The 14600-nt window shown below is 40.3% G+C and overlaps 1 protein-coding gene across 17 annotated transcripts in view; it reads right to left on the bottom strand.

Annotated features, from left to right (window-relative positions):
• kmt2d (lysine (K)-specific methyltransferase 2D) overlaps nucleotides 1-14600 on the bottom strand; it is a 234870-nt gene that overhangs the window by 112152 nt on the left and 108118 nt on the right. For 16 of the 17 annotated variants that reach the window (XM_041180424.1, XM_041180425.1, XM_041180430.1 and 13 more), the window contains 3 exons: nucleotides 12624-12722; nucleotides 6681-6728; nucleotides 2934-3071 (listed from right to left, as the gene is read on the bottom strand). In XM_041180424.1, the coding sequence (XP_041036358.1) occupies nucleotides 2934-3071; nucleotides 6681-6728; nucleotides 12624-12722 (285 nt within the window). The remainder of the gene's footprint in view (nucleotides 1-2933; nucleotides 3072-6680; nucleotides 6729-12623; nucleotides 12723-14600) is intronic. The other variant, XM_041180436.1, reaches the window with a different exon arrangement.

Below are 14600 nucleotides of genomic sequence, written 5' to 3'. Positions count from 1 at the left end.
TGCCTGGTTTAAATTTCAAACAATGCTTGGCAGTTAACTATCAGTCATCATCACTGGTGTATTCTCCATGGCAATGCCACCAATCACACTCTCTTCACATACAGTATAAATTGTTGTTTTCCCCTTATATTGGTGTTCTTGAGAAGTATCCTGATGAGTGCAAGACGAAAAGCTTAAGTGTGTTTCTTTTTTCAGCAATTTTCACCATTTAGAAAGCACTCTGTCTATCCTTGAGTAAAACAATGGGCAGCTTTTTTAAATACCTAAATGAATGCGGTCTTTTGGCCATCAACTTCTCATGGATTCCAATACTTTCTTGAACAGTCAAGTAGTATGACATGGGCATTCAAAATCTACTTTTAGTGGGTAAGCAAACAAAAGCAACATTGCAATACCCTCTCAAATGGTAGAAAATTCCACTCTAGAATACTGCATCAAGAGTCAGCAGCTTTGAGAGACGAGACAACTGGCCACAAAAAAACTTAAAAATTACAATGCTAAGTTTAGTGACAATAGAAATACTGCTTTTACCAGAAGAAAAACATCCAAGGCGCTTCAGGGGTGTCATCAGACCAACATGGACACATCAAGGAGGAAATACGAGGAAGGGCTAGTCAAAGAGGTGGTGTTAAGCAAGGCCTTAAAGGGAGAAAGGGAGGTGGGAAGGCAGAGGGGTTTAAAGAGGGAACTGCAGAGCATGGGGCTGAGGTGGCTGAAGGCACAACCATGGAGAATGAGGCTCAAGGTTGAGCAAGATTACAGAGGTGGGAAGGGCAAGGCATGGGTGAGAGAACAGAGGCATTGGTAGACTAGGAACCACTGGAGGTCAGCAAGCAAAGGTGCGATGGGTAGACAGTACTTGATACAGAGTAGGATTTGGTCGGAGGTTTGCATGAGCTAAAGTTTACAGAACATAGAGAACAAGAGAAATGCAGGTCAGCATTGGAATAGTGGAATCTAAAGCTCACAAAGATATGGATGAGGGTTTCAGCAACAGATGGGCTGAGACAGGGACAGGTGATACAATGCAGATGGAAGTAGGCAGTCCTTTTGTGATGGAGAGAACATGGGGTTTAGGGTTGAATCTGAAGACAAGGCTACTGTCTGGTTGAGACAAAGACTGGCTGGGGAGTGGGACGGAATCAGTAACAAGAGTATGCAGTTTATGGTGGGAGTTGAACACAGTAGCTTCGGTCTTCCCAATGTTTAACTGGAGGTAAGTGTTGCTCATCTAAGACTGAATATTAGACAAGCACTAAGGTTGAGGAGGATTTGGAATGATAATACACCATGGTCACAGAGAATGTCATTTGTAAATTTGGTTAGGGCTGTTTTAGTGCTATTTTGGGACAGAAACATTTGAAGAAATTTGTGCACGAAGTTCTGCAAAAGATTGGCCCAGATTTGGGAAGTGACAACACCTTCAAAAACCTGAGAGCAGAGGGAGGTTGGAGCTGGAACAGTAGTTTTCAAAGAAGGGTTGAGAGCAGGTTTGTTTTTGAGGCCAGCAGTTCTGAAAGGGTGTACACAGTATCTGACGTAAGGCAACCATTTGTCAGGTAAAAGCAAAATACTGCAGATGCTGGAAATCTGAAATAAAAACAGAAAATGCTGGAAAAACTCAGGTCTGACAGCATCTGTGGAGAGAGAAACAGAGTTGGCATTTTGAATCTGTATGACTCTTCTTCAGAAGAAGTCATACAGACTCAAAACGTTAACTCAGTCTCTCTCTCCACAGATGCTGCCAGACCTGCTGAGCTTTTCCAGCATTCTATTTTTGTTTCATTTGTTAGGTAGCATAGGGTCAGTAAAACCAACTGAGTGATAAGTAGCTGAGTGGAAACAGAATCAAGGAGCAGGTGGAGGATCTCATGGACGGTGTGTGTGTTTGGGGAGGACACAAGGAGAAGACAAAAGAAAAATTAAAGATGCGGTTTCAGGGTTGAATAGGCACAGGGAAGGAGGGAGGCAACTGAATGGATGGACTCAATCTTAAGTGATAAGAAATCTACAAACTTCTCGCACTTGAAGGTAACATTGAAAGGAATGCAGTAGTAGAGAAAATGAGTTGGGGGTTATGTTTGCTCTCCAGTATGAGCCTGGAGTGATGAATGGTTTTGGCAGAGAGAGGCCTGATTGCGTCTAATATGGTTCCACTAGATCTGGTAATGGATGGCTAAACTAACTGTGTGAGGGGAGACAGTGGCATAGGGATAACATCACTGGACTAATTATCCAGAGGCCCAGGCTAATGCTCTGGGGACATGGACTCAAATCCCACAAGGGCAGCTGGTGGAATTTAAGTTCAATTAACAAAGTTCTGGAACTGATAGTTAGTCTCAGTGACCATGAAACCATCATTGGTTGTCTTAAAAACCCACCTGGTTCACTAACGTCCTTTAGGGAAGGAACTATGCTCTCCTTATGTAGTCTGGCCTACATTTGACTCCAGACTCATGACAATATGGTTGACTCTTAACTGCCCTCTGAAATGGCCTAGCAAGCCACTCAGTTCAAGAGCAATTAGGGACGAGCATCAAGTGCTGGCCTTGCCTATGACATCCACATCCCATGAAAGAATAAAATTTTAAAAATATGCTTATGTCTGCCTTGGACATAAGGGAACAATGTTGAGGACATACCATGCAAGATCAAGATGGAGGAATAAAAGTGATTTTGGGAAGAAAGGGAACGATTGAGTAAATTGTCAGCTTGAAAGTACAGCTGTAGGTGATTTGGGGAGACTTTATATCATGGAGTACCTAAAAATTTCCTTCTGTGAACACAACACAAACCTAAACTCTTATCAGGTTATACAAAGAACATAGACGATACATTGCCCTGTAATCCTATTAATCAAAGTTTTAGCAAAACCCAAAAGCAATCTCTATTTTCCCTCCATGATCTCTTTTACACAATGCTTTTAGACATACCTTCTGTTACAATCTTGTCAAGATCTGAGCTGAGGGCACCCTCCACTGGAACATCATTGAAAGGCTGATTTCGCTTTGAGCTCTCATTAGGATGATTGGTTGAAAGCTCATCCGCAACGGATGAGATGTCAATCCCAGCTTAAAGAAAGGAGCACTGTGATAAGTTACCGAACAAAATTTTCAGCAGTTACAAATTTGCAAAAATGGAGTTGATTTCAATCACAAAAAGCAGAAGGGAAATGGGGAACAAAAAAATTCAGGTTGCCTGCTCAAACTTCAGGTCTACATGACCAACTTACTTTTCTTTCTCAAAGGAAAAATAGAAAACAATTTTAAAAAATACATTAGTCAAATAACTAATACAGACCTAAAACAGTCAAACATGACTGGTAGCGGGAGCATTCACAACCAAGTAATGTTAACATTCACAACCAAGCAATGACAGATTTCAGTATTCAACCCAATTAGCAATCAAATTCAGTCACAGATCTGAGTTTTTTCCTATTCAAAGGCAAGGTGGAGCACAACACAATAGTGAGACATCCTTTGTTTATGGTTGAGGAAACACAGACTATGCCCACATCATGTTGCAACAAACAATGCTTCCGGTTAGGTACACCACTGATATATGATGGCTTAGTTGCTTTTGAATGTCAGTTTCAGCCCACAAGGTCACATAATTCACAAATGATAGTCATTTGTAGTTATGAAGGTCATTCTAAGGAGTGAGCTAAAGCTCTCCCAATGGCTCAGCTGGTAAAGGCAATGCAGACCACAGATCCTACATATCACTGCTGGTCTGATAGTCGGGGTGTTATAATTGACATCAGTGCCTGCAGACACTCTATCCCAACAGAATTTGCTGCTAATGCTGACAAGGCCATGTTCACAAATCAATGAAGGTCACTTGGATTAGGTAGTGGAGAGCACCTGGTCCCCTTCAGCCACTCTCTTCAGGACAAGAGAAAATTGTCAAAATGTAACAAAAAAGCTAAAATTTTATTTGGAGTGATTTTCTTAATTTTAGAGAGCTTTCAAAATCAGCAGCTAAATCATTTGCAATTTAGATTTCAAGAAGGAACCTTGTTTCAGTTAAGATCTGTCCATTTCCTAAATGGTGATAAATCCGAGTTAAGCGTTTTCAATACCCCCGGAAAGTATGAATTAAATTTAGGGAATACTTGGGCTCTGAAAGCTAATATTATTGCCAAGTTCCACCCCTCATAATGATTACTTTTTATAAGCCAGTGAACTAAAAGGAGGGGGAATGTATTTGGGGTACAGTCTATAAGAATAGTACACCAGAGAGCAATGAGTTGCCAGTACTCAAACCAGACCAGTAACAGTGCATTCACAATGGTGCATGTCAGGAAGATGAGCTTTACCATACTGGAATGTCAACATTCTGAATTAATCTAAAATGTCTGCAGAGTACCAACAAAGTTCCAACACTGTTCTGTTTGCCTCTGAAACTTGTGGCATTATTTGGATCTCATGTTTTATACACAAAAGTTTAAATATAGGACGAGCCATCACTTTCTGAAACAGGAAAGAAACTGAAATATCTCAGACTTTGCTCAGCACAATTCTCACCAACTTTCTGAGGAAGTAACAAATAGGGATCAATTTTGTGACAGGCCAGCCTTTTGGTTACAACACAAAAATGTAGATCCGACTCTACCATCATTAGTCTTGACATATATAATTTATTGATAAATTTAATTTATCTTGCAGTGGAAAAGCTATATAAATGGCTCTGGATAAATCCACAACTGGAAACAACCTGCTCACACAGGTGAAAGATGTATGAGTGAAAGCAATCACATTTTTAAGGCATACGTTAAGAAACCAAGCAACAAAAACAAGCATAAAACATAAACAGCTTAACTTTGGAATAGGATTTCCACCCCCCTCCCTACTTTCTTCCCTACTTAACCATTCTGAGCTCCACACATCCTTGAGCTAGGAACACAGAGTCATCTCAGGACCGTAGCTAGTTGTTTCCATATTGGTTGGCTGGAGTTGCATTCTGTGATGCACTTTGCGGAGCTATCTCCAACTGAACTTAGTAGGCCCAAGACATGGCTGTCCTGGTAACCCAAGCCTGCTGGATTGTGAAACAAATAGATTACCTCACTATATTTTCAAACCTTTTTTCTTATAAATTTGCCTTCTAAAAAAATTCTCAGGGTTAATATTATTAATAGGGCATTGAGTCTAATTCTGTGTATGTACTTCCTTCTTAATGCTTTAGTTCTGCTCCAACCCAACTGTCCCAACAGTTTATCCCACTCTAACTAGTATCCCAGTTGAGCATGCTATTTTCATACAGACTGGGAAACGTTTACGTGAACTGTTAAAGGTTTTGCAGGTCGCTCTGATGGATAATATGAAAAAGAAATCCAGCAAAAAAATTCACTTGCACTGAATCTATGATAAAGATTTGAAAGAAGGTATGCACTGTGCCATCATAATCCAGAAAAACCATGCATAGGGCAACGGTCAACACAAATTCTATTTAAGGTCTGCAATATTCACAATTAGCCCAGCTTAATCTTTATTTTTGCAACCAAGACACCATCTCATTACTCAACACTGCAGGACACGCAACAAAATGAACAAATCATTAGCTGATTACCAGAAATTTCAATTAACAGAAGCCAATTCAGTTCCTTGTGCATGGCTTGGCTGGGAAACAATAGCATCAACTCCCCAAACCCATTAATACACTTCATTCTGTGCCAGTGATATTGATCATGATTATGTGTCCTCTTAAAAATCTCCTGTAACCCAATTTTCATTCTCATCTGTTGATGGGACTTGACACATGCTGGGATACAGTACTTGGGTGCTGACAACCCTACAGCAACTCATTCCAGGCAGCCGCTGTCCACACTGAAGTTCTATAGGCTATTTAACATTGGAGCTTATTACAGTCAAGCCCAATGCTGACCTCACTCAAAATCTGCAAGTGCACAGTTTCCACTGTGGTTGGGGGCTGTTGGTAGTGATCAGGAGTGAGAACTATATGGCGCCACGCTGCAAACCCACCTGAGGTCAGCTTAGTCAGCACAGGCCAGACATCAAATTTAGGACTGTCTACTCTGTATGGCTCAGGATCACACCACATGGTGCATTTATCAACTTGGACATTAGGAATTACCATAATACTTTTTATATAGCAGACTGGAAATCTTTTGAACAAATTGCCAAATCAGTTTACAAATATATATTGAGGTGCAAACAAAATTAATCTTTTGCAAACCTTGCCACTTATTACCATGGATGGAATTTGAATCAAGAATCAGTGAAATGACTTGTACATGCTTAGACTACCAATAGTCACTGGAAAAACTCCCACACCTCAACAGATTTTTGTTCTTGTTACTACACCTTTACAGCAATACAAATGTTTAATTAGGTATAAAATATGACGCAGGACAATCTAAGATCACAATTGTTACTTCGGAGATATTTTGTGAATGCAAACTGATTTTCACATGCATTTTACAGATAAATTTCAGAAAATTAAAAGGCAGGAAAGCAAAAAAAAATTCTTTATTGGTTTTTACGTTCACAAATGCTAAAAAAAATTTTAGCACTTGACCAGTAACCTGTTGAATAGACTGGTGATGTCATGTGAATATCTTCTATGAAAACGCAAGCAGACATACAAGCACCCAGGTACAAACTACTGATGTTAACACGTGAACACGCAAAGAGTGGCGAGAGGGTCTGACTGCTTACCAAAGGGAGAGAGGGAGCTGTCTGCGTGGAAAGGACTGAGATCGAAACCTAAAAACCCAAAAGTACAATAAAAACAAAAGGGAAAAAAATGAACAGTGGCAAGCAAAAGCCATTTAACCCTTTCCAACCTAAAAAGTCCACAACCATCCCTACAGCATAATAACACAGCCCAATCACTGTGCATGGCCCAAAGCAAACAAGATCTATGACAAAGGTCAAACTGACTCGCAGTATTTCAGGTGTCTCTAATGGTATCAGCAGGTTAGCCAGAAAGCCTGGATTCTAGGATTAGCTTATTGGTCAGTGTGATGGACTGACCAAATTACAAGTAGACCAAAACCACAGATACACCTGTAAATGAAACAATAAATGGACTGTGCAAATGGATCCTAGCTTGCCCTTACAGTCAAATCATCAATTAAGAATGCATTCACAAAGGCCCTGAATGGTTGCCCAAAGTGCTGCAACAATAAAGTAAGTGGAAGGTAGTCTTACCTTTGCAGTCAAATTGACAGCAAGGTGGACTGATAACTGTTGAAACCCAATTCTGGAAAAGTTCACCCATGAAAAGTTAAAAAAAGTAAACTGTATGTGTAATAGAAAGTGAAATAGAAACACCACAAACTGAAGTAAATATTGACTACAATGCTGTTTCTAAATAACTGAAGTTTAAAGCAGGAATAGAAGACTGCAGAAAATAAGTGTAATTAACACAGGAAATGAAAGTAATATTGTTACTGTTCCAACCCACTGCACTCAAAACCATTGCGAAGGTGTAACATATGCTAACTCACTTACTCATAAATACAACTGGCATGTTAATTTTAATCTAAGCCAACCATTAGGATGTTCCATTGTGGAGGGAACAGGAACTTGGTCACGTCCTTCCATGAACATGTGCACCTTTTCAGCCATTAGAAAGTAAGGGAGAAGGCATAGTTCATTAACTTGATCTCTCAATGGGTCAAATATGGACATGTCTACACAACTAGGAAGGAAACTAATCAGGCGTGTAACTATCAATTTATATCTATGTTCTCCAACAGTCACAGCCGGTTAGATTACTGCAGGGATCTCTAAAGGCACATTTGAGTTTCATGCCAAATTTTGAGTTATTTGGGAAAAACTAGATAACTGCATTTTTTCCCCTAGAATTCTAATTTCAAAATAAACTACGACATTAATTCAGCATTTCTCAGAAAATGTGAATTAGCAGAGACATCCATGAGGGATATCAGTTCAATGGCTTAAAAAAATTACTAGGTGATCTCCTGTGGCACTGCTTTAAGTAGTCTAGAGCTCAGTTGCAATGGTTAGCTGCTAAGATAGAGTTGTTGTTAATATGACCTGTCATTTTAGGGCCAGTAGTCTTAGGGGAATTGGGCAAAACAGGCTAAGTAAACAGGTAAGTAAATGCAGTAGCTTGTAAATTCTTGGAGGTCAATTATGGAGTAGTTGCAGTTGCTTCCAAGTTATTGGTTCCAGGGCAGAAAACCCCAGCATGATATGGCTGGCTTTCCTTCCCATTTCTTAAAATAAATTGTTTTGTGTCTGATAAAACAGGAGTATAGCACTTTGCAGGATAGGCATGGGCTAGATGGTATAATATTTCCATCTCACTAATTCCTTCATCTTTTCCATTTATTGCTATTTACTTGATTAGTCCATCCAATCTTTCTTAAAGGTTGGGTTACAAAGAAAAACTGGAGCTCCTTCAGGTGGTGTCTGGGGGAGACGTGATAGAAGTATACAAGGTATTAAACATCATAGGAGAGTATTACTTAAGTATATGCCAGATACTAAAATCAAGAGGCACAAGTTAAAACTGCTAAAAAGAAAATTAATGACATATGTCACAAAGCACTTCTTCGCGAAAAGAGTGATCAACACTTGGAAAGCTCTTCAAGATAGGGTTATTAGAGGCATAGAGATCAATAGGTATGTGGATGATATGACGCAAGTTTTTATTTCTTCTCGATGGATGAGCTGAATAAACTCCCTCATCTGCATTTATCTGGCATTCATATAATTTATCTGCCTTTATTTTTTTAATTACGTTCCCTACTATATTTTGCTGTTCATCTCGTCAGTCGCTAATTCTGACAACATTGGTAGTCAGTACCAGAAAGTCAACACATTTCAGGAATGTGTGCAAGGTAATAAGGTTGAGATCAACTGAGAACTACGTCAAAAAGGGCAGACAGATCAGAGTGAGTGCAGCAGAAGCTGAAGAGTGGCAAATATATATATGAGTGAGGGAGTGCATGGCAGAAATTAGCATGTGTGCATTGGAGACAGGTGAGCCAGAAATCAGCACACAACAGACAGATAGTAGGCAGCGAGAGTTTTTTTTCCCCTGCCTGCCCTCCCCAGGAAAGTACAACCACCATGGCATTGCTCACAAGACCAGCCACAAGTGCACCAAGGACAGACAGTGGACTCAAAGCCCAGGTCACAAATGGACTTTAGGCCTCACGTAGCAATGTATGGTACTTCTGAGTTGAGCAATTTTCTATATAAATATATTTTTAGTAAATTACTTAAATTTTCATATTTGCTATAAATTGCATTTGCTACCCTGTATAAATCAACTGGCTAAGTGAAAAAGCTGGCAGCCTAAGAGTTACAGTAATTCTCACTAGTCCCTTTAAAAAAAACGATAGCAGTTTGCTGATTATAGTCCCACCTACGACATGTTGGTATGTTCCAATCCTGTTCAGTTGTGAGGGCTGCATTCCTATAAAATGATATAGCAGAGGTGGTGGCCATCTGGCCCATCATGCCAGAGCTGGCTATATGGAAGTACTAGCCATTTAGTCACTCCTCTGCTCTTTCCCTATAGACCTGTGAATATTTTCCAAGTATATATCCAATTCGTTTTGGAAGCTACTATTGAATCCGCTTCCACCATCCGTTCAAGCAGAACCTTCCAGCTCATAACTAGCTGCACAAAAAAAATCCTCATCTCCCCCTGGTTCTTTAATGTGAACTATACCTCAGCCAATCACTTGCAAGTCTTGTATTTACTTCCTGTAAAAGTTGCCAGTGTCATACAATTGTCTCTCATCATGTGTGCCTACCACCACGGGAAAATTGCTAGCAGCCACACACTGATCTCCTGCTACGGTGCTCACATGGAGTCTGAGGAAATGCTGTTTTATCTCAAGTAATGCACAATATAGTGTGAGAATCAATGATTGACATTGGCTGTATAAATCAAATTGTGTTTTTATTGTAAAGTACTGTTAATGGTACTTTTGGAATCTGCAAATCCACAACTGCAAGCTTATTTCTACATGATGTAATTGAGAATGTAATAAAGTAAAATAGGTTAATTGCAAAATTAAGTTAACTGAGTTGAAAAAATGAATGCATATTAAAGTTTTTTTAGCATATATAATTCCAATAAGAATATTTATACGATGGGTAATTGGAATATCTCGTGCAGATGTTGCATTTATATTTCTGAAACTGTCAAATGCATAGAGAGGGAATGTTGTCTTAATTTTGGTGTTCATCTGAACAAACATGCCCGAGCGAGTGAAGATGAGAGTGTGGGCAGAGTAAACGATGGAAGAAAGAGTGCAAGAGTGCACAAGAGAAAGGTAGTCTTCATAAAGGGGGCCCGACAGTTGGCGAGTATGATTGTACATGCTTAGAGAAGGCCATCTTTACGTTGAGTGTAGACAGTGGGTGGGGCATGAAGCAGCAAGTTAGGGCACGGTGTTTCAGTGGAAAATTGTTTTAATAGAGATGTTGGAGTTTCTCACAAGCATGCCACATTCCTCAACTCCCACTCACCCTTTTGCTTTCCTCAGTCCCTCACCCAGTTCACCCACATCACACTCAACCCCTACATGGAAACCAAAAGCAAAGACCCAATGAGGGGCAAGCAAAATTATTAAAGTGTAATCACAACATGACAAGCAAGCCAGGTGGAAAAAGTGGAAAATATAGATTCAAGGGTAAAGGTATTAGTGACAATTTTTTGTGTTCAAGGTGAGCAATGGCAGTGATGTGGAACAAATCATTTCTATTTCAGACACCCAGTGTTAGCATCATATACTCGTATGAGAAGTATAGCACAGGCAGAGGCAGAGCAAAGCTCCCTTCACACTGCTCCAATATTGTGCCTCAGCCCTAACTTCACATGACTGCATCAACTGGGCACTCCACCGCCCCCTCCACACCAATCATCCATCAGCCTGTCTGAGTGACACTGCCAATAAATGCTAAATTCGGGATAGCTTCTTATGGATGTACATGCACAGCAATAACTATAATTTTACATCCAGATGGTTAAATCAGACAATTGCATCAGTAGAAGAGTGGATTGCTGTGATGCCTCCTTCATATTTGTGATTCAGGCAGAGTCATTATATGTTCCATGGTCTATTCTGGCTGACCAGTAGCACACTGGGGAGCTTTTAATATGTTCCATGGTCTATTCTGGCTGACCAGTAGCACACTGGGGAGCTTTTAATTTTCAATGTGTACATTAAGTGTCTGCGTCTGCTGTAGTATGTGTGAATGCAGTTTAGGGCATCCATGAGCTTCGCTTCATGGAAGATCAAAGCCAGGGAATCTTCAAAGCCAGGGAATCTTCTACATCGGATCTGTCACGATTATTTGTGACTTCTTGTGAACTAGGCCCACCAGGAACAGGATTGAGACTACAGAGACTTGTTTTTGGTCAGCAGGTGTCTAAGATCCACAAAAACCTCACTCAAATCATGCTGCTGAAACTCTGTACCCACCTGGAGGGCTTCTGTTTGTTCAATGTGAATTATACACAGTTCCTGCAGGGATATGTCCCACTTACCCAAATTCAGAAAGTTTAGGCACAGGTTGGCAGAGCCAAGGTGTCTTGACCTCCAAGTGTGCACATGGATACTGCAAAAGTATAACTAGATTAAATAGCGCAGCTCACTACAGTACATCACCTAAATTTCTGCTGCTTATTCAACTAGATCTTACAATGTTTTATAAAAGCAGCATCACTCCACGTAATTCACAACATGTTATTTGATGTTGCATTCCTTTAAAGCTACAAAATCTGAACATGAAGTAAACACTGGTTAGCTTAAAGTTTAATTGCTCGTCAGGCTGCAGGTTATATGATTGGCAAGGTCAGTCAGGCCCCCGTCAGTTAAGCTATTTTCAATTGCTGGAGAAACCTGTACATGTCAGAAACTGCTTTTGGTTCTTTGTGCTTCTTTTTGAAAAAAGGATACAGTAGTTTGCAGTTTGCACTTTTGTAGAGTGACCAAAAGGAAATGGGTGCTAGGCATACTGCTTTTAATTACGTTAAAAAAGATGCCTGTCCTTTTAGATTTTTCTGTACTGCATACTATGCCTAACCACAAGACGATTGCCCTGTTCAAAACCATTGCCAAAGTCATTCAATGCCCAACCATGAGAAATATAAGGACTAAGACCTGTAGAAATATATTTCTGGTAGTTGTGCTACAACCTTTCTTCCCATATCAGCAAGCATTCCACATTCTGGCTGGACACCTTGCCCCACCATTGCATGGAACACTGCAATAGTGCAACAGCGCACTGGACTTTGTAATCAAAATTGTTTATACGAACATACATACAAACATACAAAATAGGAGCAGAAGTGGACCATTCGGTCCACCAAGCCTGCTCCACCATGCAATAGGATCATGGCTGATCTGTTTGTATTACTGATTCCACATTCCCATCTATCCATTTAATTTAATTTGGAATTTAAATCAACAGCCTTTGCATAGTGCACTTATTCTCTCTATGAATCCTGAATTCCTATTAGATCGCAACCAGCTTCTGGATTTAATTCAGGGTGCTACAGAAACTGAAGGATGGAGGGAACACGGTTGTAACAGCGCATTTTGTTTAGGCATCTACGAAAAAACAAAATTTATGACAATCACATATTTTGTCCTCCTCCCTACTTACCCATTCCATCTGGTTGAGCTTCTTCAGTTTTAGGTGGTTCATCTGGAACTGAATCTCCATTATGTTCAGGGGGGGCTTGGATTGTCTTTGCATCAGGAGCTGTCAGAATTAATTGGAAATAGTTATCAATACAGAAAAATTAATCTTCGGTAGCAGTCAATAGGAAAAATAAAATCAGTTCAACAGATACTAAATAACTCATTGGCTTATTTTATGTTACTTCATTGATATAATTTCACTGGTATCTTTCAGAAAGCCTGCAAATCTGACCAATTAGCATTGTTTTCCTGGATTCAGAAGATCTATGTAGATTAGAAACATGAGTGGTCTCAGCACTGATCACTGCAGCACACAAAAATCCTAAATCAATCCTCTAACAGGTACCAGCAATTCCCTCTCCTAACACCAGTTACTTTGCCATCTCGAAGTTTTCTGGGATACTCACTGCCTAATATTCGGAACTTTATTCTGCCAGTTACTGGTGCAAGGCTAATAGGTTTATAGGACCCAGGTTTGTTCCATCACCTTTTTCTTTTGTCAAGAATAGGTACAACATTAGCACTTGTCCAATTTAGTGATATCTTCCTTTCACTCATATATAGCAGGAGCAGGCTATTGAGTTGGATGATTAGCCATGATCAAAATGAATGGCAGAGCAGGCTTGAAGGACCGAATGGCCTACTCCTGCTCCTAGTTTCTACGGGCAGAATTTAGCCCTCAATGGGCGGGCAGGCGGGCCCCACCGGCTCAGCGGCTAGCCAAACTCCACTGCCGAAACGGGCCCTGCCACCATTTTGGGCCAATTAAGGCCCGCCGGGAAACGCTATGCTCTTCCTGTGCAGGCGGGGGGTGGGATTCCCCAACTGTCAAAGTGTGCTCTTTCACGCATGCATGCGAAAGAGCGCACTGCTCCCTGAGACTAAGTGCTGTCTCAGGGAAATTGGTGACAGTTTAAAAAATCTCAAAAATAGAAAAATAAAAAAATTAACATATCCCCCTCATGTGACAATGTCACACAAGATGGGACATCTTAATAAACATGACAAAGTTTATTAAAGATTTTTGAAATGGACATGAAACCTCATTCCCGCCAGTGGATGAGGTTTCATGTTTTTTCTACTGCCCGCCAGCCTTAAGGTTGGACGGGCAGGGTCTTTAATTGGGTTAATTATCCTGTCAATGGCCTCAATTGGCCATTGACAGGTTGGTGGGCAGACAGCTGATTTTGCTGTATATTTAAATGGCGCAGGATGATGTTGGGGGTTCCCCCCAACGTCATCCCGCGTCGGCGAGCAGGCCCCGCCCCCAACTCGCCGACAGAAAGATTCTGGCCTATGTTTCTAGTTTCTATGGCCTCCCTCATGATAACAGCACTTTGCAAATTTCATCTCTAATCTCACTTTGCAGCCTCAGGTATATGCCAGTCATCGATAGGGGTTTCTTGGTTTTGTGTCCTATCAGCCTGTCTTGGACCTCTTTACAAGTGATGTCCAAATTATTTAGATTTGGACATTATTTTAGACTTTTTTATATTTAAATATATAGATTATTTTATATTTAAATATTTAGACTGGGAAAACTATTAGACCTAAAGGCTGACAAGTCCCCAGAACCCAATGCTCTGCATTTGAAGTGGCTGCAGAGATAGTAAAGTAATTGGTTATAATCTTCCAAAATTCCTTACAGATTATGGAATGGTCCCAAGGGATTGGGAAATAGCAAATGTAACACCTTTATTCAAGAAAGGAGGGAGACAGAAAGCAGGATACTATAGGCCAATTAGTCTAACATCTGTCACAGGGAAATTGCTGGAATCCATTATTAAGGAGATTATAGCAGGATACTTAGAAAATTATAATGGGATCAAGCAGAGTCAGCATGGTTTTGTGAAAGGGAAATCGTGTTTAACTAATTTATTACAGTTCTTTGAGGAAGTAACCAGCAAGGTGGATAAAGGGAATCCTTTATGTGATATAC

This window comes from Carcharodon carcharias, chromosome X (assembly GCF_017639515.1).
Source record: "Carcharodon carcharias isolate sCarCar2 chromosome X, sCarCar2.pri, whole genome shotgun sequence".
NCBI classification, from domain to species: domain Eukaryota; kingdom Metazoa; phylum Chordata; class Chondrichthyes; order Lamniformes; family Lamnidae; genus Carcharodon; species Carcharodon carcharias.
This window is presented reverse-complemented; position numbering and strand designations above follow the sequence as displayed.